The sequence below is a fragment of the Arachis stenosperma genome, chromosome 3, assembly GCF_014773155.1.
Source record: "Arachis stenosperma cultivar V10309 chromosome 3, arast.V10309.gnm1.PFL2, whole genome shotgun sequence".
NCBI classification, from domain to species: Eukaryota; Viridiplantae; Streptophyta; class Magnoliopsida; order Fabales; family Fabaceae; genus Arachis; species Arachis stenosperma.
The window spans coordinates 104,307,566-104,330,291 of NC_080379.1; the positions used below are offsets into that span (position 1 = coordinate 104,307,566).

At 33.6% G+C, this 22,726-nt stretch overlaps 1 protein-coding gene across 1 annotated transcript; it reads right to left on the reverse strand.

The window, feature by feature from the left end:
• Positions 1-2,787: 2,787 nt before the first annotated feature.
• Positions 2,788-21,919, reverse strand: LOC130966521 (uncharacterized). Its single transcript, XM_057891339.1, has 14 exons — positions 21,568-21,919; positions 21,182-21,453; positions 21,035-21,118; positions 9,753-9,893; positions 9,106-9,645; positions 7,485-8,573; positions 6,811-7,138; positions 6,361-6,616; positions 6,047-6,263; positions 5,536-5,888; positions 4,935-5,448; positions 3,550-4,650; positions 3,051-3,422; positions 2,788-2,892 (listed from the first exon to the last, which is right to left on the reverse strand). Exons 1-14 carry the CDS (start codon positions 21,917-21,919, stop codon positions 2,788-2,790), a joined length of 5,724 nt encoding a protein of 1,907 aa, XP_057747322.1.
• Between the last annotated feature and the right edge of the window lie 807 nt (positions 21,920-22,726).

Genomic DNA, 22,726 nt, shown 5'->3' on the forward strand with positions numbered 1-22,726 from the left:
TTTATTTCTAAATGGCCCAAAATCAAAATGTGAAGGCACCAGCCGTTGCACGCCAAGGAACTGCCATGGAACGTGAACGGGAGTAGTGCGTATGCATGGGTGATGTGTACGCATGACTTTCCATATTTCATTATTTGCGCATACACATGAGGGATGCGTACGCGCAACACCCTTTTTCGTACCAAAACGTACTTATGCATGTTTTTTCTTTTAGCTCCACTCTCACCATGTTGGACGGCAAGTGATTCCAGGCTCAAATTGTGTCCTTTAAAGCGTCTCCTTAGTTCTAAAGCATGTCCTTAGCTTCCTCCTATGTTCTTTTGATCTTTGTTTTGTCTATCTCCTCCTTTGTTTTTGCTTAGCATCTTTCAATCATTTTCTACACTAGAAAGAACAAAGCAATTCCAAGAAGCATTGATCAAAGTACCAAAAAATCTTAATTAAATCAAAGAAAATCTCTAACTTTATTCAAGGAAAGAAACTTCAAGAAAAGCATGAAAATCTAAATGAAAACTATTGTTCAATACCTTTATTTAAAGAAATAACCACTAAAAAGAACTAAAGATGCTTATGCATCACATATGTCAGAGCATAGTGGAGATAAGTTTGAAGAATTATATGTTAATTATAAATACAGATTGGGCGTGATTTGATTATAAATGTGACTGTTTCATCTTGAACATTCTTTCTCGAAAAGTGCGACTCTAAAGAGATAGTGGAAGGTGAGGATCCCCTTCTTTGTTCTTCCTAGTATTGTAAAATCGCCTCCAGCGAGATGGTGGGAGGTTAGGATCCCCTCCTTTATTCCTTCTGGACATATGGGAATGTACCTCCTGGGTAGACGTAAGGATTGAGGTTTCGTCCCACTTGCTCAAGGTTGGTTGGTTGAGGCTCCCCTGGATAGATGCAAGGCTATGGTACGCCCCACTTGCTCCAAGTTGAGGTGATTTTGAGCTTTCCTGGGTAGTAGTAAGGGTTGTGGTTCACCCCATTTACTCCAGGATGGTAATTGTAATTTATTTGCGTATCCCTGGGTAAACGCACTGGCTCGCCCCCACTACTCCAGGTTTAGATTGAGATTCATTTGACCCTACCTGCGCGATGAATGATTGAATAAGTATATATGCATATGCTTTTGAGAATATGTATCGGGGGGTCTGACCAAGGTTCGCTAACGGACATGTCGGGTTTGGCTAGATAACCGACAGATGATATCATCGACTATAGGGCAACCATATAAAATATGCATTTGTATGATTTGTTTGAGTATGCATATTTTTTGTTTGCCTAATTATTTATCTATATCTATATGCTACATTATTTAAATGTTGTATCTGTTTTCGTAATTGTGTATTACTTGTATGCTTTGTTTGTCTTTGACCTTGAGAGACCCCTCAGGTGGTGAAGGAGAATTGAGAGTTGTTCCACCTGGTGATTGGGAGGTTTGTAGAGAACTGTAGGTGAAGAGGTAGATTAAAATCCCTAGGTAAAATTATCATATTTCTGATTAATGAGAACTATACGATTTGATCTGGGTTGTAGAAGTTTAGGATTGTCTTCGACTTCACAGAGTCTTATATCTTATCTATTGGGCGTTGTTACCATACTGAGAACATATTTGCTGTTTTTCATATATTCGCAGGTCGAGTCTAGAGTTTGATTATATATCTCTGTATTGGAATTCTTGATAATATATACTTGTCTCTTTAGTTTTCAGTACAAGCCTTTTATCTTTACGCTTTTCGAGTGTGACACGTTGTTAGTTTTACTTTGCTCATCTTTTCCTTCAAGGCTCCTATTTAAACCATCTTTCATATATATATATATATATGTATGTATGTATTGTAGCGCCTCATCACCTTTGAATTATGACCTAAGTATAAGGATCTATGTGGTAAGGCGATACAATATAGATGTACGGGGCGAAAAAATTATTAATAAAAAAATTGGTTGTCAATTCCTAAAAGCTATTGATGGAACCTATAGGTAAAAAGAAATATCAGAGTAAAACAACACCCCCTAATAAAATAATGTAAAGAAATCTTGGCAAAAAATTGGATTAGAGACAGTATTGAGAAGAATCACATAACAAGAATTGGAGATATGTGTCTTTAATTTGGATCTCTAGATCCATTATAGGGTTTTAAAGTCGTCAAAAAACTAAAATTTGATGAAAGAGGAATAGTCATGATATCCACTGATAGTATGGACTGATACCAACCATAAGAGGGTCATGTGGTGGATGCAGAAAGGTTTGTTTTTCTCGATGCATAATTGAGATACGTGTGACATGTCATTATGAACATCTTTTTTGTTACAATGTCCTTCACATTCTTGCCTTCGGTCGACAAGCTAAGCTGAATTGTTATCTGCTTGTTATTGGACTGCAACTATGTTATTACTGCTAATAAGTCAACTTAGGTTAAGGTAGACAGATCTTCAGACAAAATGAATACAATCTCTTTCTTTTTGTTATTTTTGTGGGTGACCAGAATGTTCTTTCTGATCTCTGGCCCCATAATAGGTGCCAAAATTGTTTTGGTATTCTGAGATATGTCGAGATAGTATGATCTCAACCTCCCTTCTGTGAATAACTAATTCCCTTGCTTTACTTCTCTTACAAAGTGATGTGGGTACCCGCAAAAAGTATTTCAAGTTCGCCAAAAACAGAAAAGGAAAAAAGAATTAACACTTGACATCAAAAGTCTACTCTTCATTAATAATCTCTTGTTGCAAATTAAACAATATTTACATTGTATACCTATACTTTTCCAAAAGTATATTGATTTACATTGCATTCAGAGCAGCATTTTTACACTTTTTCAACCAATAATCGTCCCCGGCTCTTTCAAAACACATGGTAGCCATGCTATAATTATTTTGATTATATAGCTGCAAAGTAGCAATCACAAATGCATCATATATTGTTTCAAAAATCAATGCATAAAACAATACGTTAATTTGCTGTTGTTTATTAGGCTAACGAAATAAATCACAAAATAGAATGAAGGCATGGCCATAATGTAATATAATTAACCATAAATAAGTACCTTAATTCCACGCTCCATCCATTCGTGTGAATTAGTTGAGTAATTCTTCATTGCCTCCAAAAAATATAACTTAATTCCACGCTCCATTGAGTAATAAGCCTCATTAGGTTGGTTCATGAATTGGACAAGACTTTTCTTTTTCCAGTAATCAATCATCGGTCTTGAAAATTCTTCTTTATCTTCACATATCCACAATCTATTCTTACTCCTCGTTACAGCAACATATAACTGCTTAAGTTCAGAGCATAAAACATTGTGTTTGGTTTCATCAAAACTTGCACAAAATACATGCTTTTCCTTCATGAATTGGTATATGACTCCCCATTGCCTCTTCAAGGGTGAAGTTGATAAAAAGTTGTATAGTAATACATCCTAAAAAGAAATGCCAAAAAGGAACCAAATGAAAAAACTTAAGAGAAAATATTTTCAGAGATTAATAAACAGAACAATAATCAAAAGTAATATAAAGCAAAGCAAATCAAGTTCTTCTAATGGCTACCTCGAATTGAAGCCCTTTGCACTCCAAAATTGTTAAAACAAGAGCTTTCTTCCCCACAAGAGGCAAGATTTCCTCTCGAGTTTCATTATCGCGCACCACGATGGCTTGATTCGCTCCAAACTCAACATTCTTATATCCATTTTCACCAAAAATTGTTTCAATACAATTTCCTAAAAGTATATAGGGGGCTTCCCCAGTTATCAAACTGGTCTCCACCTTCAAAATGTCCACCGAATAGGGGAAGAAATGGAAGAGAAGTTCAACGATACTTTGTGCCAACTTAAGAACCTCGGCTTTACTACGAAAGTTCTCACTTAACATGAACATATCTGAAATATGACCCTTCTCTTTATTTGATTCAAGCATAAACTTGTTGTAAAAGAGGGCCCTTACATCCTGGAACCTGAAATCGATCCCTCGTCCGATTGTCTGAGCTGTATCCCCACAGAAAATGAATCCTTCCTCTACATTCGGGCAGATATGCTTGAACAAAGCAATCTGAGACATGGTAAGATCCTGCACCTCATCAATATATACAAAGTGCATTAGATCACCTTGGTATCTTGAAGATCTTAACCTTCTATGTAGGTCGCTTACAAAATCAGCCATATCAAACTCTCCCTTGCTCATCTTCATGTTCTCATAGTTTTCGAAGATATCATAGATCAAGTCCCTTTTCGGCACGCTCAAACTTGATCTTCTGCTATCAGAAAGAGTGAGATAGTCCTTACGGCTCATCTTACCTGTCTCTGATGCTTCAATGCTACCTTTAATATGCGTCATTATTTCAGTGAACACTTGATAAGAACCAAGGTTCTTGATCTTTTGTGCATTGAAGTGCGGCCAATAGGATGTATCAAACTTTTCATAAGTCACTTCCTTGGTTGCTAAGAAAGCCTCCCATGGAACTAAACCTTGGACAAGAGAAGAATTCTTAGCGATCTTGAACCTCTCTAAATAAGATCTACCCAAACTCAGATCCAGCATCATCAAGAATTTGCGGAATGTAACCACTAGTGGATATGAACTAAATTGAACATTCAGGAATGAATCTGGCAAATGGATATCTTTTACCGACGAATTACTTGCTTCTGATGTTCCCTCTTCAAAAAGCAACCTGTACCATTTGGCATAAAATATGAGTGATGCTAGTACTCTTTCCTTTTTCTTTCCTTTTTTTTTTTAAAAAAATTTTATTCTATTAAAAAATAGATTTAGCTAAAATATTTTCTAAAAACATTGGTTCTTCCTATGTGTTGGATGCATAAAGGAACAATTAAGTTACATTTTAGATTTAAACTTTTCATTTGTAATTATTTTTAAAGAGAAAGATATCTACTCCGAGCTGCAAGTAATTACAGGCTTCAATTTGTAGAAAGAAAAACCACAAACCTTTCAAACCGAGAGACATGGCATTTCACCTCCTGACATAGTTCAGGACTTAGTGTCACAAATAACTGCCTCAAAACTGGCCTCTCTGTCTCAGCACAAATCTCTTGAGACTTGTCGCAATTCTCAAATGCACTCGCGCTTCTTTCATATACAAGTTCAACTACCGAATGGTGCAGTTTTTGATTCCAAATCATCTTAGTTGTTAACACAGTTGTTTTCCCCGTTCCGAAACGTCCAAGTAGAAATGTACTCCGGGGATAGAAGATCACTCTGCGCTGTTCTTCTGTTAATGAAATTGGAAGAAGATCCAAATCTATGGCTTCATGGTCACTGTTGGAACAGTATTTCATTAACAGAAGCCACTCCTTATACTTTGACATTTCAGCTTCATTTCTATCTTCACATACAGATACTAATTTCTCTCCTTCGTTTCCTTTATTGTTATCGGCATTCTTTAATTTTTGAATGTTCGTTGAAAGCGGCCAGGTTAGAGGAATCTCAGTGTGCCTGTTGAGAGAGAGAGAGAGAGAGGAAGCCTTCTTATCATTTATTCTCATTGCAAAAACTTAACCGCCTAAGACAATTGAAATTTACCTGTAAAAACCTTTCTCTTTGCACCGACTGATATAATCATCAGTGTATGTTGCAAATACATTTCCAAGTCGCTTTGCCAATTTATGAAGATCGTTGGGAGGCAATATGTCCCATATCTTCAAAACCTGCATATAACTCGAATACTTGACTATTTCGTTTGAGAAGATCAAATACCTGCTTTCAATTTTGAAACTTTTCAGAATCTCATATGAATCATTGTTCAATAGTTGAACTCGAGTCTTGTTCGGCCTCAATCCATTAGAAAGCCTCTCAAGAAGGTTGATAACTAACTTCTTAGAGTGCTCTGACGGCAGCCTCTTAAACGATCTGAGAAACTTGTCACTGAAGTTAACCTGCAAATCCACACATTATATTATGGAGATAGGGACTGATATGAAGTTTTTTTTTTCTTTTTGAAGGAAGAAAGAGCTAAACACAATAAACATGGAGTTTATTCAACGTATAACAAGTGAAGAAAAACAGAAAGTAATTAAGTCCAGGACTCACATACCTTCCATCTTGAATTTCTGAATAAGATGCTATTTGTCATAAGCAAATCATCAAATTGATCCATATCTTTTCTTGCATCCAAAATGGCTTTAGAGAATTCTTCATCCTCTTCAGCATTGAAGAAACAGTTACGCTTCTTTACATCAGAGATAATATCCTTCCACACATTTTTATTGTGTGACAAGGCCCTCTCGTTCCCCAAAATCCATAAACAATGCCTAGTAAATATAAAAAATAAAGAAGCTTTTCACAAAGCATAATAACAAAACTGAAACAATATAAAATTCCATAATAACAGAGACAAGATTTAACTACCTCGCCCTTGTGAGAGCAACATTTGTCCTCTGCGGAGACGAAACAAAATCGAGAGGCGTCCTGTTATTTGTTCTAACAGTGGACAGAATAATCACATCCTGTTCGCCACCCTGAAATCCATCAATTGATTTAACATTCACAGTAAACTCAACATCGCTGTCATAGATTTTTCCAATTTTTTCCTGGATCGCTGCGACTTGAGCTACATAAGGAGAAACAATACCAATGCATAGTTTCTCCCTCTTGGCAAGCCATGCTGCAGTTCATACCGGCATTGTTGTTAGAACTCAGGAAACTTGTATTTTTTTTTTTTTTTACAAAAATATACAATTGATATAATCTTTTAGACATTTCATAGTAATGTTAGTGAAACTGTGAAAGTACATAAGCAAAATTGCAACAATTTAGTATAACATGAAAATTTCTTCAGGTTGAGAATAGTGAACTAACATTTATGCAGATTCTTCACTATTGTCGTTACAATAGCAACCTCGGCAACATTTTTTCGGCTCCGACCAGCCGCATCATACTCTTCTCTTCCCCCAGCCACATTTATAAAAGAATAGGGACCAAAGATTTTCCCAGGGAGATATTTCTTGTTGTATTCAATTCTTTGGACATTTGGAGCGTCAAGAATTTCGTTAGAATAGAAATATGAATTCGGAAATGAACTAATTTCTGGGTGCATCCTGTGCTGCATTCTGAGAAGCTGTTTAGGATGAAGAGATATGCTAAGTCTCTCAAATAAGCTTCGTCCAAAACCAACTTCACTTGAGACCTTTTACACAAAAAACAACAGAAAGAAATGTAAATTCGAAATTATCATAGGATGGAAGCATAAATTTACTAAAAGAAATATATAAATTTGGTGAATTATATGTTTGCTATGGTTACATAGTTACAAAACTTGGATAATAATAATATGGAAAAGTATATTGATTGATTTTTAGTGTATAAATAATATTTTTGTCTTTTTAAATTAAAACGTTATCAAATAATAAAAAAAAAAACTTCAATTATAATTACAATTCTACAAAGTGTTACAAAAATTTTATAGCAACGACAACATTTTGCAACTATAAATTTTGGTATTAGCATATATAAACTTTATTGCAGCTACTTACACTACTTTCTACCATCGAAGGTAGTTGACATTCATCCCCAAGAAGGATAGCATGTCTTATTCCTTCAATTTTCATGGCTATGAGCGATTCGCATTCTTTTAACTGTGCCGCTTCATCTATTACCAAAATGTCGAGTGGCTTCATCGCAACAGAATGTAGATTGTAGGAGCCAGAAACAGTGCAAAATAATAATGATGCATTTTGCAAACATGACTCCCGGATCGCCTTAGCTTCAAAAGATTTTGTAAACGGAAATCTGACAAGTGAATCTCTCGCGGCTTTTAAAGCCTCTAGGCATTCATTTCTCTCTTTGCACAATGATTGGTATTCACCATTTTGAAACAGCAAATCTTCAAAGGAATCAAGTGCCTTCTTCAACAAGACCAAGTTTTGATAGATTTTTTCATACACAATGTCCATGTTTACGTGTGTAAATAAGATAGAAATGCAGCGCCTCAGCCGCAATGCTGTGGACAGAAACTCTTCTCTAAACTTTCCAGTATCATTCCTTTTCAATTCGTAACCATCAAGAAAATAAAACTTTTCTCTAAACTTTCCAGTATCATTCCTTTTCAATTCGTAACCATCAAGAAAATAAAACATTTCTCGTAAGCAGGAACTCAGACCTTTATAAGATCCAAAGCATTCTGTGAGCTCCTGCACACGATAATCCAAATATATTTCCTCAACCAATTCCCCATCAACTTTGAGCCTCTCATTATTCCCAAACAAGAGAAAGCTCCCTAAAGAACAGAACGTTTCACGAGATTCCGAATCCTTCACAATACTCACAACGCGTGAAGCGATTTCTTTTATGGCAACATTGGTAGGTGCACATACAAGGACTCTGTATTTCATTTTCATCAGAGCAAAGAGGAGTGTGGCCAAAGTTTTAGTCTTCCCCGTCCCCGGGGGACCCCATATCAGCTTGATCTTTGAGTTGTTATTAGTACAGCTGCACCGAATTCCCGAAAGACATGTATGAATCGCTTTCTTTTGGTAATCATTCAGATTCGATAATAACCTTTCTAAAGAACTGTCATCCCTTAACATTTCACTGTCAGAGTAGCAGTTACAACTCTCCGCAACCTGTTTCACATCATTCAATCAATTTAGTTTTGGCACTAATCTCTTAAGTCAAATTTTCTAACACAATCCGCAAGCAATCTTTTTTTTTTCAAAAGAAAAAACACAACACATTAAGGTAGAACTTATTACAAGATAAATAATAACACAATAAATTCTTTTATTATATTTGTAGAGAATATTAACATTGTTCATAATATTTTTAATGCGGAGTAATATATATATTCCACAAATCATTAATATAAAATATATATTAAAACATAAAATTTATATTAAAAACATCAATTATGTGTACATCAAAATCTGCTATTAAACTCGGTTACTAGTATAAAATACATATTATAATATAAAATACATATTTAAAATGAGTTAAACAAGTTAATTTTAGTAAATAATTTTAGTATAAAAATACCATTTTTGTAAAAAAATATATAAAAAGTTAAAAACAATAGATATAAATAGTAGCTAATTTAGTAATTTTGTTAAAGATAATCTGATAATGCATCAAAACATAAAATTAAGCTTTATTTCTCACCGCCGTTTCGCTTGTTGTTAAAACTTGCTTCACTATATTCAAATTCCCATCCATGTGAAGTGCATTCCAAATTCTTCTATTCGAGCTTATATTTGTCAAGAAGACAAGAAAAAGAGACTTATTATACTTGAATTCATTGGGATCAATATCACTTGATGCCTTCACCTTAACCTTAAGATTTAAATCTTCATCTTCACTTGTTTTGACTACTGAAACAAAAGTCCACATCCTTGCGAACCTCTGCAAACCATTGACGGTTTCCGGTTTATAATCTGTCAAAATTAGAACATCTCCCGGCAGCATTCTGTACGGCTCGTTAGTACGAAGAGTGAATCTGTTTTTCCATTCGCCAATATTCAAATTGTAGAATTTCCTTCCAAATTTCTTATCATTGTCAATGCTGTTCACTTTTGCGAATGGAGCGTTCTGCAAGACCTCCATACTCGAGCATAGCTGCGCTCGAGTTTCTTCCAATAACGGATATACGAAAGATCCAATGTAATTATTTACCGACTTAAACGACAGCTCAATCCTGTCGACCTGGATATACACACACATCAAAATCGAGGTATAAGATAAAGCAGCATTTAACATTCTTAAGTTAAATATGGAGGGATAGTAATTGTATAGTACGAAAGAACACAAACCTGAGTTTTGTAGAGTTCTTCATTGAGAATATCATCAATGGACCACGAAAGAATCGTATCCATAAAGCCGTAGTCATTGTTTCTTACTCTGTTCTTGCTGCTGCTAGAACTAGTCTCAGCTTCCATTGTAATTTGTAACCACTAGAGATCAGGTTACACCCAATGTACTGAAGTAGCAGTAGTGTAGTATTATTCTATGTGATCTTTAAATAACTTGGTAGTAAGAAATGGAAGGATTATAAGAAATAAAAAGGCTTTTTAGGTTACACTAACAAGAGAGAGAGAGAAAGCTTAAATTTGAAGAACCCAAAGAACACAGTAAGTACTTGTGGTTCTTCCAACAATATTCTAAGAATTTTGAAGGTCTAGGGAAGGTACGGTACATATTAAGTGATGTCTCTCTGTTTCTCTTCCATCGAAGAATTTTGAAGGGAAACGCAGGAACTGTTTAACTTCTTCTACATGTGTTAATAATTAATTGGATTAACGGATGGCTTCCGATGTCAAAAACTACCTAGTAATAATTAATGGTGATTAATTTTTCATTTATCATTTATTACTTTATTAATTTTTTTAATAAATTTTATTTTATATTTTTATTTGAACGAACTCAACAAAGCATCACCCCTTCTACTTGGACAGGTGTATTTTTCTTTCATGAAAGAATGTTAGAGACCAAGTTTTGTGATTTGTAGTCATCAATTAATTATTATTTATATTTTTAATGGTATCAAATTTTATCTAATAGTATAAAATTACTCACTTTTTTTTTTACAAGTTAAATAATGACTAAATTTTAATAAAAGTGCCAATTCCCTAAATTTTGACATTGATTTTTACTTTAAACTTTATTTATATCACCATTTATATAATTGATATCAATATTTTATCATAATTTTTGCTAACTTATTATCTTTTTAATTTCTATTATGGTAATCTTTTACTATTAGATGTAAGTTCGGTATGAAAAATTCTTAGGACCAACAACCTTTAATATTTTTTGTCATTATTTGGTTAATATATACAAACACTAAATTATTATTATAGACATAAATTCTAAAAAATATGGGTGCAAATTATATTAATTTATAGATATAAATTGTGTTGATTTATGTGTATAAAATTTTAATAAATATAAGAGCAAATTATATACTTCTTGTATGCAAAACGTCTATAAATATGAATATAAATTATTGCTAACCATGTAACATTGTTTATTCGGTATTTATCACTTGTTAAATATATTATTTATGGTATTTACTTCGATGATAAATTCATATGTATCAGTACGATAAAAATATAAACAAATTAAAAACACGCACATAGATTATAATTTTTATGTCAACATTTAATTTTTCTTTCTTTAAAATAGATATCATAGGATTATTTTTACTAAAACATCCTTATAATTTAATAAAAATAAAAAAAATTTTAAATAATTGTATAAAAATACTTAAATATCCTTTTCTTTGTGCTAAACAAAAACTATCTTTAAATTAATTAAAATATAGAATTCAATTAACTTTAATTTATATTTTTAAATTTTAAATAATTTATAAAAAAAACAAAAATACATGAAAAAAAAAAAAATTGTTCAGGTTCATGTTCTTCGTCTCCTCCCCCTCATCTTTCTTTTTTCTGCTAAAGGAGAAGAAGAAGAAGCATTTCTGTTTTCTCTCTTTGGTCAGAACTACTCATTAATTATCTCTTCTAGTTGTGTGGTTTGAATCTGGGGAGTGGATCCTCTCCAATGGAAAAAAAACTGGATGGTGTCCAGGAGGATCTCACCTTTCATTGTTCTCTCTCTCCTATTTAATTTTGGTCCCACTTATAGAATTAAAGGTGAGAGATCACACTTTATTCTCTCAAGTGTTAGAAAAAATGGAGAGAATCCATTTCCTTTGAATCTGTTGCAGTTGCGAGAGACGAAGTCCATATATGAGACATATTTAATTTCATTTTAAGTAAGTTTAATTATTCTTTGTGAAATGTGAGGAAGGGAAAACAAAGAAAATGATAAAGGAGTACTTAAACTCCTATTTTGAGGAAATAACAAATTTAGTAAAAATTTTGAAGAGTAAACAAAAATTCTAAAACGATTTCATCTCAAATAAGATTCCTTTTATTCTTAAATAAAAGTCATGCATTTTCATGCTACAAAACCCCTTGTAGAACCAAAATTTAGAGGGTCATCGAATTTAAAATTTCATTACTAAGATTATAGAACAACTATAAAATTATTACTTGTAGTGTAACCAAATTAAAAGTTTCAAATAAAATAAAACCATAACTATCGAAATTAAAATAGGTCAAATGAAATTCACATGCAATATTTCTTCTTATCTTTGATTTTCAGTTTTCTTGAATCCAAAGGTATGGTCCTCAAGGTAACAAGTCCCTTTTATCTTTAATTCTGAGTCATTTTGGCCTCAACCAAGACTAGAAAACTATTCACTTTTTCTCAGCTTGTTAACATTGTTGGATTTCAAGCAAAAAATCATTATAATAAATACATACTCATCATAGTCATTGTTATTGTTTCATAATTTTCTGCTAAAATCAAAGTCAAGAAAGCATTAGATGTGTGTTTGTAATAAAAACTTTTATTTAAAGGGAGTTCTATTTAATTGTGCAGTTTAAGTGGCAATGATCCTAAAAAGTTAAGGATATCACCTCCAAGAAATTGATTCATTTGCAAGCATAGATTTAAATTACACATGATACTTTTAAATTTAATAGAATAACAAATAATTAAGTACTTTTTTATCTGATAGAAAAATATCAGACTCACTTTTAAGTTCTACAATGCTGATTAAAAGAACCAATGCACCAACATAAAAGAAGTCAGAGAAATACTCAAGAGGTTGCTAGGTATTATAAATAAAATTCGTTACAACTGGCAGGTCATGGAGCTGCTGCTTATCAGTTTTAGCAAGAAAACTAAGTGAAACTATCTTGAATCAGAAAGATAGAAAGCAATAAGCTATAGAGAAAATTATTGATCATAAAAGAAGAAATCCGAATCATAGCTTTCTCTCTACAATGAGTTACACTATATACATCAAGTGGCCTCTCTTTATTATATATATACTCTTCACAAAAATCTATGGTTCTATTATACAATGTTAAAACTCACAATATAGGCACGGATAAAAAGAAAGAAAGAAAGCACATGTAGAAACAGAGAATGATACTTAAATAATTAAGTCTAAGTCGGTTAACATCAAACGAAAAATTTTCAAGCACATGGACCCTAGTTTGTTCAAAGGAATTAGATAGGCTCAGTTTAGATAAACAGTTTAATTAAGTTCCTTTTTAAAAAAATAGTTTAAACAATAAATGATTATATTAAAAGTAGTTTGTAAATAAGTTATTTTGTACTTGAATTTTTAGTTCTAAAAATACTTATTTTATAAAAATATGATAAAAAAAAGTAGTAGTATTATGGTTCTTTTCTAATAAAAATTATGAAAAGGTCCATTTCTAAACTTTATTTACCGAAATGCATTTTGTTTTTTGGTATTGAGCAAGTTCGCCGCACACCCGGGCGAATTTTCGGCAAACTCTATAAATCGTCTTACTCTGCAGCGTATTTCACTTCAAATATATTAAATTGAGTTTAAAAAGTTAACAATGCTAAACATTATCATCGTCTCCAGAATACACAAAAATAAATTTGTATTTTTTTGGGGAAATAGTTATTTTTTTAAATGTAATACTATTTATAATTTTTTATTATTTTTAATTATTAATTTTTAATTATTTTTAAATTATTTTTAATTAATAATTATAATTTTATTCTTCTAGCACGATTTATGCTCTATTCCAAAATGTTATCCATACATAAATCGTGATAGAATGTGATATATAATACAATATTTAATAAATATTATCCTAACACGATTTATATATAAATTAATTTAGGGGATTTGCGTTTTCGATTTTTATTGAAGGAATCAAGTAAATTTAATCCTTTTTTATTTTATTTAAATAAAAAAACCTTTATTCTTAATTAAAAAAAGAAAATTTTTGTGACAATGAAATGATTAATTGAGAGGAACAAATTATTGCATTTTCTCCTTTCTTAGTAATCCCTAATTATTACATCCCACCTCAAATATATTTTATTTGAAAAATTATTTTGAAGTATGCTAGTTTTCTTTACTTTAATTTCTTTATTACATCAACCTTAATCTGTACTAGCATCTAAATAGGTCATTTTTTATCTTTTATATAAAACAATTAATACACAAATAATTAATTTAATAGTTTAATTTTTTTAATATATAAGCTAAAGGTACTAAATTCAAATATTTATAATAACTATTGTTGAATTATTTATACGCAGAAAAAAGGATTAACAACAATGACGAATATTTATAACTGGAGCAGTTATTTAATTTTCTTACGATTGTAGTAGTTATTTACTTTTTTTGTGGGTTAATAACTTTTTTAAATTAAAAACAAAAATGTATTATTATTATTTTATCCATAAATTTAATTTATAAAATGAATTATTTGAGGGCAAATAGTGTCCATACAAATTGGACACAAACTCTGGTATTAGCTTTATATATTGGTATAGATTTAGCCACTGAATACTAAGATTAGTTAGTTCAAAAACATCTCCTTCAAAAAAACTCTGGGTCCAAATGAATTTAAATTTAATCATCAAAGTCAACATCATTTGACCTCCCATAGAATACCATAGAAAAAGAAAATTATACTTTTGTTGTGATAAACACAAAGGATATGGATGTCCATGCAAGTGACTCCGTTTTCATGTTACCAATAGAGAATGAAATTAATATGGGTTGAAAACATTCCTCCCATATGCTTATAAATAGGAGGTTAACCTCCGTTGTTGACACACAAAAACAACAGCAACACAAGCAAATAATAAGAAATCGATTTCCTCTTTATGTTGCAATCAAATACCCTTCTCCTTATATTACTACTACAATTCTTTCTCTTCTTTTATTTTATAAGTATTTTAAATTCTATTTTCTATTACTCTTTACATATTATATTAATAGTGATATTAACCATCTTTATTATATTGAGATAGTAACAATAAACAAATGCAATTCTCTCTCTCTTTATTTTTAATATTTCTTTCTATCTTTGTATATATATATACATTACAACATATAATATTATTATATATATATAAATTATTATTGAGCTAATTATATTAATAATAGAGTCTTCTATTTATACATCTCTACTTTATATCTTTTATTTATTTCACAACACGTTATCAGCACGAGACTCTAATCAAATCTTTAGGAAGACTCAGGTAATATTTTCATTATGTCGAAGCTCTCTCATCTTGAATTCAATGCTCTTGATATATCTGGAAACAATTATTTATCATGGATATTAGATGCTGAAATCCATCTTGATTCAATGGATCTTGGAGATACCATTAAGGCTGAAAATAATGCATCCCAGAAGGATAAAGCCAAAGCCATGATTTTTCTTCGTCGTCATCTTGACGAGGGATTGAAAAATGAATATCTCACATTAAAAGATCCTGCAGATCTTTGGAAAGACCTTGAAGAAAGGTATAATCATCAGAAAACGGTGATACTTCCTCAGGCCCGATATGAATGGACGCATTTGCGTTTACAAGATTTTAAATCTATAAATGAATATAATTCTGCAATGTTTCGAATCACCTCACGAATGAAATTGTGTGGAGAAAAAATAACTGATCATGATATGTTGGAGAAAACTTTCTCAACCTTCCATGCCTCGAATGTGCTCTTGCAGCAGCAGTATCGAGAGAAAGGGTTTAAAAAATATTCTGAGTTAATTTCTTGCCTTCTTGTTGCCGAACGCAACAATGAGTTGTTATTGAAAAATCATGAAGCGCACCCAGCTGGCGCCGCCCCATTTCCTGAAGTAAATGCGGCAAATCATTACCCCAGAAGAGGTAAATGGCAAACTTTTAATAATAAGAAAAATTATGGAAGGAAAAAGAATTATGTTCAAAAGAGAGGATCTCACCAGAAGTGGGATAAAGAAAGGAATATCGGGCAGAATAAATCAACCGAGGAGAAGTGTTTCCGTTATGGTGGAAAGGGCCATTGGTCACGTACCTGTCGTACCCCAAGGCACCTAGTCGATCTTTACCAGGCATCTTTGAAAAAGAACGACAAAGGAAAGGAAACAAATTTTGTTTCAAATGATGCTGAGAACTCCACCACACATTATGATGTATCTGATTTCTTTGAGGATCCTGAAGGAAATATTGGTCATTTGATCAATGATGGAATAGTTTAATATGTGGGATTGTGAAGTATCTATGTAAATAAATAATGTAAAGAACTTATTGTTAAGTTTTATTTTCTATGTATTTAAGTTTCAAATGTGATAATGAAATATTAATATGAATTTTAAAATTATTAAATGTGTCAAATTTTAAAATAAAATTTTAGTATATGACATTATTTTATGTACAGTGTTTCTTAGAAAAATAATTCTGATCAAGTATTCAATTTAACTGTGCATACTACTCATTTTATTATTATTTGTTTTTGAAGAGAATGGCAAAGATATGTAATGAAGATGTATGCCTTGCGGATAGTGCAAGTTCGCACACTATTCTCAAAAGTGATATATATTTTACCCATCTTGTACCAAAAGAGGAATATGTTAATACTATTATTGGTTCAGGCAATGTGATAGAAGGCTCCGGAAGAGCTATAATTTTGTTTTCTGGAGGAACAAAGTTTATAATAAATAATGCACTATGAACTTGTTGAGTTTCAAAGATATTCGCCGAAATGGATATCATGTTGAGACGATGAATGAGGGAAATCATAAGTATTTATTTATCACAACTCATGATTCAAATAAGAAAGTTATATTAGAAAAATTACCCTCTCTTTCATCTGGGTTGTATTATACTAAGATTAGTGCAATTGAATCACATGCCACTGTAAACCAGAAGTTTACTAGCCCAAATGAATTCATAACTTGGCACGACCGTTTGGGTCATCCGGGAACAACCATGATGAGAAGAATTATTGAAAACTCTCATGGACATTCACTAAAGAACCAGAAGATTCTTAAAACTAGTGAATTTTGTTGTGCTGCATGTTCTCGAGGGAAGTTAATTTTAAGGCCATCACCAGTAAAGATTGGATTTGAGTCCCCTGAATTCCTAGAAAGGATTCAAGGTGATATATGTGGACCTATTCATCCACCATGTTGATCTTTTAGATATTTTATGGTCCTGATAGACGCATCTTCGAGATGGTCACATGTGTGCTTATTATCTTCTCGCAACTTGGCGTTTGCGATATTACTGGCTCAAATTATTCGATTAAAAGCACAATTTCCAGAAAATCCAATTAAAGCAATTCGTCTTGATAATGCTGGTGAATTTACTTCCCAAGTTTTTTATGCTTATTGTATGGCTAATGGAATAAGTGTTGAACATCCAGTAGCTTATGTTCACACACAAAATGGGTTAGCAGAATCACTTATTAAGCGCCTCCAATTAATTGCTAGACCCTTGCTTATGAGAACAAATCTCCCAACCTCGGTTTCGGGGCATGCTATTTTACATGCCACAGCACTTATTCGTTTGAGGCCAACAAGTTATCATCAATTCTCTCCTATACAATTAGCTTTTGGCCAGCAGCCAAATATTTTCCATTTAAGAATATTTGGGTGTGCGATATATGTTCCCATTGCACCACCTAATCGCACCAAAATGGGACCCCAAAGAAAATTGGGAATATATGTTGGATATGATTCTCCCTCTATAGTGAGGTATCTTGAGATACAAACTGGAGATGTATTTAAAGCCCGTCGGTTTGCGGATTGTCATTTTGATGAATCAAAATTTCCAACATTAGGGGGAGAGAATAAGCTTCCTGAAAAGGAGCTTAACTGGAATGCATCATCATTGATGCATTTAGATCCTTGATGATTGGATTTTTGACGGTTTAGAATTTCTCAAATAAAATCTCGTTGTAAAGTATAGTTTCTAAACCAAACAATAATCCTTTCATACAAAAAGTTGTTTGTCACTAGTACAAACCCCTAAAATTTATAAACCGAAGTATTGGACCTCGGATCGTTCTCCCTAGGAATTGTAATGAAGTGTCTTGTTATTGGTTGTGAGTTATAATTGGGGTTTTTAAGATTTTGGACAAGAAATATAAATGGCAAAGAAAATAAACTAACAACTAACAAAACTCTTGGCAAGATATGAGAACTAGAAGTCCTATTCTAGTTATCCTCCTCAATTGTGATCACAAATTGTTCATTGCTCCCACTTAATTAACCTCTAACCATGGAGGAAAATCAAGTGGATGAATCAATTTGATTCCTCAAATCCTAATCAACTCCTAAAGGAAAAACTAGCTTTAGAGGCATTCAAATCAATTAGCAACTTCTAATTATCAATCAACGAAGGAATTAGATAACTCAAGAGTCACTAATTACTCAACCAAAGCCAAGAGGAACAAAACCTACACTAAAATCCAACCAAGCATTTCATCAAACACTTGGATGGCATAAAAGGAAAACATAGTAAATCAACAACAAGAACAAAATCTAACAACAATTATTGAAAGGAATTAACAACACAAATCAAAAGGAACACAATTATTATGATTTACCTTGAATTGAATTGAAAGAGAAAGGAAGGAATAAAAGTGGATCTACAACAAAGTATAAGAACAACATAAAGGAATTTACAACAAAGGAATAGAGGAAGATGAATGTAACAACAAGGAATTAAGAGGATAGAAGTGGAAGAAAGCAAAGATTAAAATCTAGATCTAAGATTATTGAACTAAACCTAATCCTAATTCTAGAGAGAAGTGAGAGCTTCTCTCTCTAGAAACTAACTCTAAACTAATCCTAATGAGTGTGCATGAACTAATGGTTCACTATTGACTAAAGTGATGTCTTCCCCTTAATCCTTCATCCTTTTATTCCTTTCCCTTAGCAATTGGCGCCAAAAATGGGTTCAGAAACCCTCTCAAATCGCCAGGCACGTGTTGCATTAGTGAGGTCATGTGCCATCATCGACGCGTGCGCGCACGGTACGCGTGCGCGTCCTTGGCCTGTTTCGCAATGTGCGCGCGAGCGCCTTGTGCGCGTGCGCGTGCATGGCCTAGATCAATTCTTTGGCTTTTTGTGCTTCTCTCCACTTGCATGCTTTCTTCCTTGCTTCCTTTGATCCATGCCTAGCCTATTTCAACCTGATATTACTAGCAAACACATCAAGGCATCTTATGGAATCAAAGAGAAACTAGAATTCATCAAAATAAGGCTTAAAAAACATGTTTTTACACTTAAGCACAAATATGGGAGAGATAACAAAACCATGCTAATTCCTAGGCTAAATGTGATAAAAGGTTATCAAATTACCCTAAATTCAATACAAAATAACCCGTCAAATTGGGGTTTGTCAACCTCCCCACACTTAAGCCTTAGCATGTCCTCATGCTAAATTAAGAAGGAACTAAGGGGTATGACATTGAATGCAACTAAACTATGTGAGTCCTATCTAAATGCAATTACCTAAAGCAATTGGAAATGCTTAGTTCAAACAAATCAATTCCCAAGAGAGCATGTATAAGCACAAGAGCTAGGCATATAGGAACTAAGTCCAAACCACAATTGTATTTAATTGTCAAAAAGAGTTCAAACTTGCAAGAATATAGATAATATAGGTGAACACATGTGATTGAACTTTTGAACCCTCACCGGATGTATATCCGCTCTATTCACTCAAGTGTTTAAGGGTTAATTCACTCAATTCTCTTCTAATCATGTTTTTCAAAATTTGATTTTCTTCTAACAATCAACACTTATTCAATGCAAGCATACACTCATCATGAGGTCTTTCATTTTGGTTGTAATGGGGTTAGGGTCAAGGTAAGATCATTTATGGTTAAGTGGACTAGAATTTGAATCTTTGATTAGCATAGACTTCCCCACCTAACTATATAATGACCTATACAAGTTCAAACTATTTTAACTACCCATTCTTCACTTTTTCTCACATACTCATGCATTCTTATGTGATTCACAACACTTATGCATTGATTCCCTTTTATTGAACTCACTTTGGGGCATTTTGTCCCCTCTTTATTATATTTTTTTTTCTTTTTCATCATCATTTTTTTTCTTTTTTTTTCTTTTCATTTTTTTTCTTTTCTTTATATATTTTTTTTCTTTTTCTTCTTTCAAACTAAATACAAGAACATCAATGCATAAGGTCTATACATTTAATCCATACATGAATATGTACCCAATTCCTAAATATGAAAGTGTACTACCCCTTTTTCCCATCCAATGTTCCCAAGCCTCACCAACTTGAATAATAAACACTCTCACTAACCTAGGCTAATCAAAGATCCAAACAAGGACTTTTCATTGGTTTTTCGCCTTGGGCTTGTAATGAGCTAAATTGAGAATAAGTTGGTTAAGCATAGGCTCAAAATTGGCTAACAATGGAGAATAAAAGGTTGGCTATTTGGGTAAGTGGCTATTGAAATAATGGCCTCAATCATATAAATGCACAAATACAAGAAATAAATGGACATATAGAATCAAGCAAATCAAGGATCGCAATCATAAAAAGAGAGCAATTTCACACAAGAATGGAAAATAAGTGGTTATAAAATGTAACCACATCAATAGGCTCAAGTCTCACAAGCTTGTGTTCTCAATTCAACGCATGATTCACAAGGTATGAAATTCAAGCAAGTTTCACCAAAAATTTTCTTTCAATCAATTGGGTTGGTGCCCTATATTCAAAATTCTTGAAAAATTTCAATGTTTGACTAAGCATTGTTGTGATTGGAAAATTCAAAGATTTTCTTAGTTCACCCTTTCCTTTTTCACTTAAAATCAATTTCTTATGCAAAAAGGGTGACTAAGTATTTGCAATTCAAAGTTTGATTTCTAATCACAACCACAACTAAAAATAAAGATAAACAAAAATGTATAAAAAAAATCCAACTAAAAGTACGGAATCTATCATCCAAAACATCTAAAAATATCCAAAAGCATCAAAATATCTAAAATCCAAAATAAGCAATAAAAGTATCCAAAGCAAACTAGAAATGCATCAAAATATATACAAAGATGTGCAAAATAAGATAACTAGGCCGAAAAGTTCACCGGTTCCCAAATAATGCTACCGGTGTCCTCCCCACACTTAAAATCAAGCATCGTCCTCGATGCTAAACCGGGGGATTAGTGGGAGGTACAACGATAGGCTCTGGCTCTGGCTGTGGCTGTGGGACCGGCTCCTCATGAGTCTGTGGTGGTTCTGTAGTGTCAGGGGCAACCTGCTGAATCGGTGCCTCCGCATCCACCTCCTGATGATCCTGCTCATCGGAAGCCGGAGAATCGGGAAGCGGAGGTAGCTCAGCACCCAAAGAAACAAGTGCCTGGTCCATCCGATCTAAACGGCGTCTGACATAGCGTCTCTCACGCTCTAAAAACCGGAAAAGACGCTGGACCAGGAGATAGGTCGGCTCAGGGGCTGCTGGTGGAACTGTAGATGATGAGGGAGCAGCTGTGGTAGAAGAAGATGGGGCTGCTGTAGGGGCCGATGGTGAAGGCGTCCCCACTACTGCCCTGGCCCTAGAACGGCGTCTAGAAGGTGGCCTCTCATGCACCCAACCACCCCAGGGGATAGTAACCTCCCTGTCATCTGCATCTGGGAGTGGTGGTTGCACATCATCGTCCAGTCATGGGACCTCAGCTAGGGCCGCCATACTCGTGACCAATGTAGGAAATGGGAGTAGGCCACGAATATGCGCCCGCCACATACACTGTCGGATAAGTCGAGGAAAGGAGACATCCTTCCCCTCCATAACACACCCGATCAGCAGAAGCATCTCCATGGGGATCTCAGAGAAGTGGGTAGTAGGCAAGACGTAGTGAGCAAAGATCATCTGCCAGGTCCTGGCCTCCCTAGTCAAATGAGCAAATAACATCCCCTTAGGCTTGGTGTTCGTCGCATCCATGACCCAACTAGCATCTGGTATCCCAATCACGCGCCTAAGCGCCTCATAATCGAAAGTCATGGTATGGATGGCTAACTCTGCCTGCTGATGGGCACATATGTCATCAGGAATTTGCCGACACTGTAATGCCTCCGCTATAGCAGTCTCAGTAATCATAATCTCCTTACCCCTCACCTGAACCGAATCCAAAGTCGGACAGAAGAAGTTGCAGTAGAATTCCTTCACCCAAGATATATTTATATCACCCAAATCTCGGTCAACAAAGTCGATACCCAACTCAAGGATCCGACCGGTAATGGACCGTCTCACATCATTAGGTAGGAGCAACTTCTTCTCAGTATTCAGCTTCTTTGTTCGATATCTTGAAAACCGAAGCTCACAGTAGAGATTTGGAAATTTGGATGGATCGATAGAAGGTAACTGCTGATTTTCCTTTTCCTCATCATTTAATGGATTCTTAGCATAATGCTTGTAGATGGAAGGAATGGAGGGTGTAGAGAGTTTTCTTTTCTTGGAGGCAGTGGCTATGGCTTTTCCTTTATCCGACATCCTGAAAATGATGATAGAATATAAGCAATAAAACACTTAGCATGTAACAAAGAAGGCATGTTCAGGATACAATTATCAAAGAACGATCATGATGATGCAATGAATATGCAAAGGTGAACAAGTAAACCAAGAATGCAAGCTTCATGAAAGTCAACAACTCATATTCAAAAGGCAATAATATCATCATATTTTTGAAAGAATTGTTAAAGATGATTAAAGGTGAGTGAAAGTTAGATGGTTAAAGAAATTAGTGAGTTAGGAAAGTGGCTTAGTGGTATGATGATATTTAGTCCCAATTAAAAGAGAAGTTGTGGTTCATGTTCACAATGATTGATGCAAATCCAGGAAGTCAAAAGGAAATGGAAATTTGCCCAAAACTGAAATAAAGATCAAAATGAAACTAATTTCCTTGAA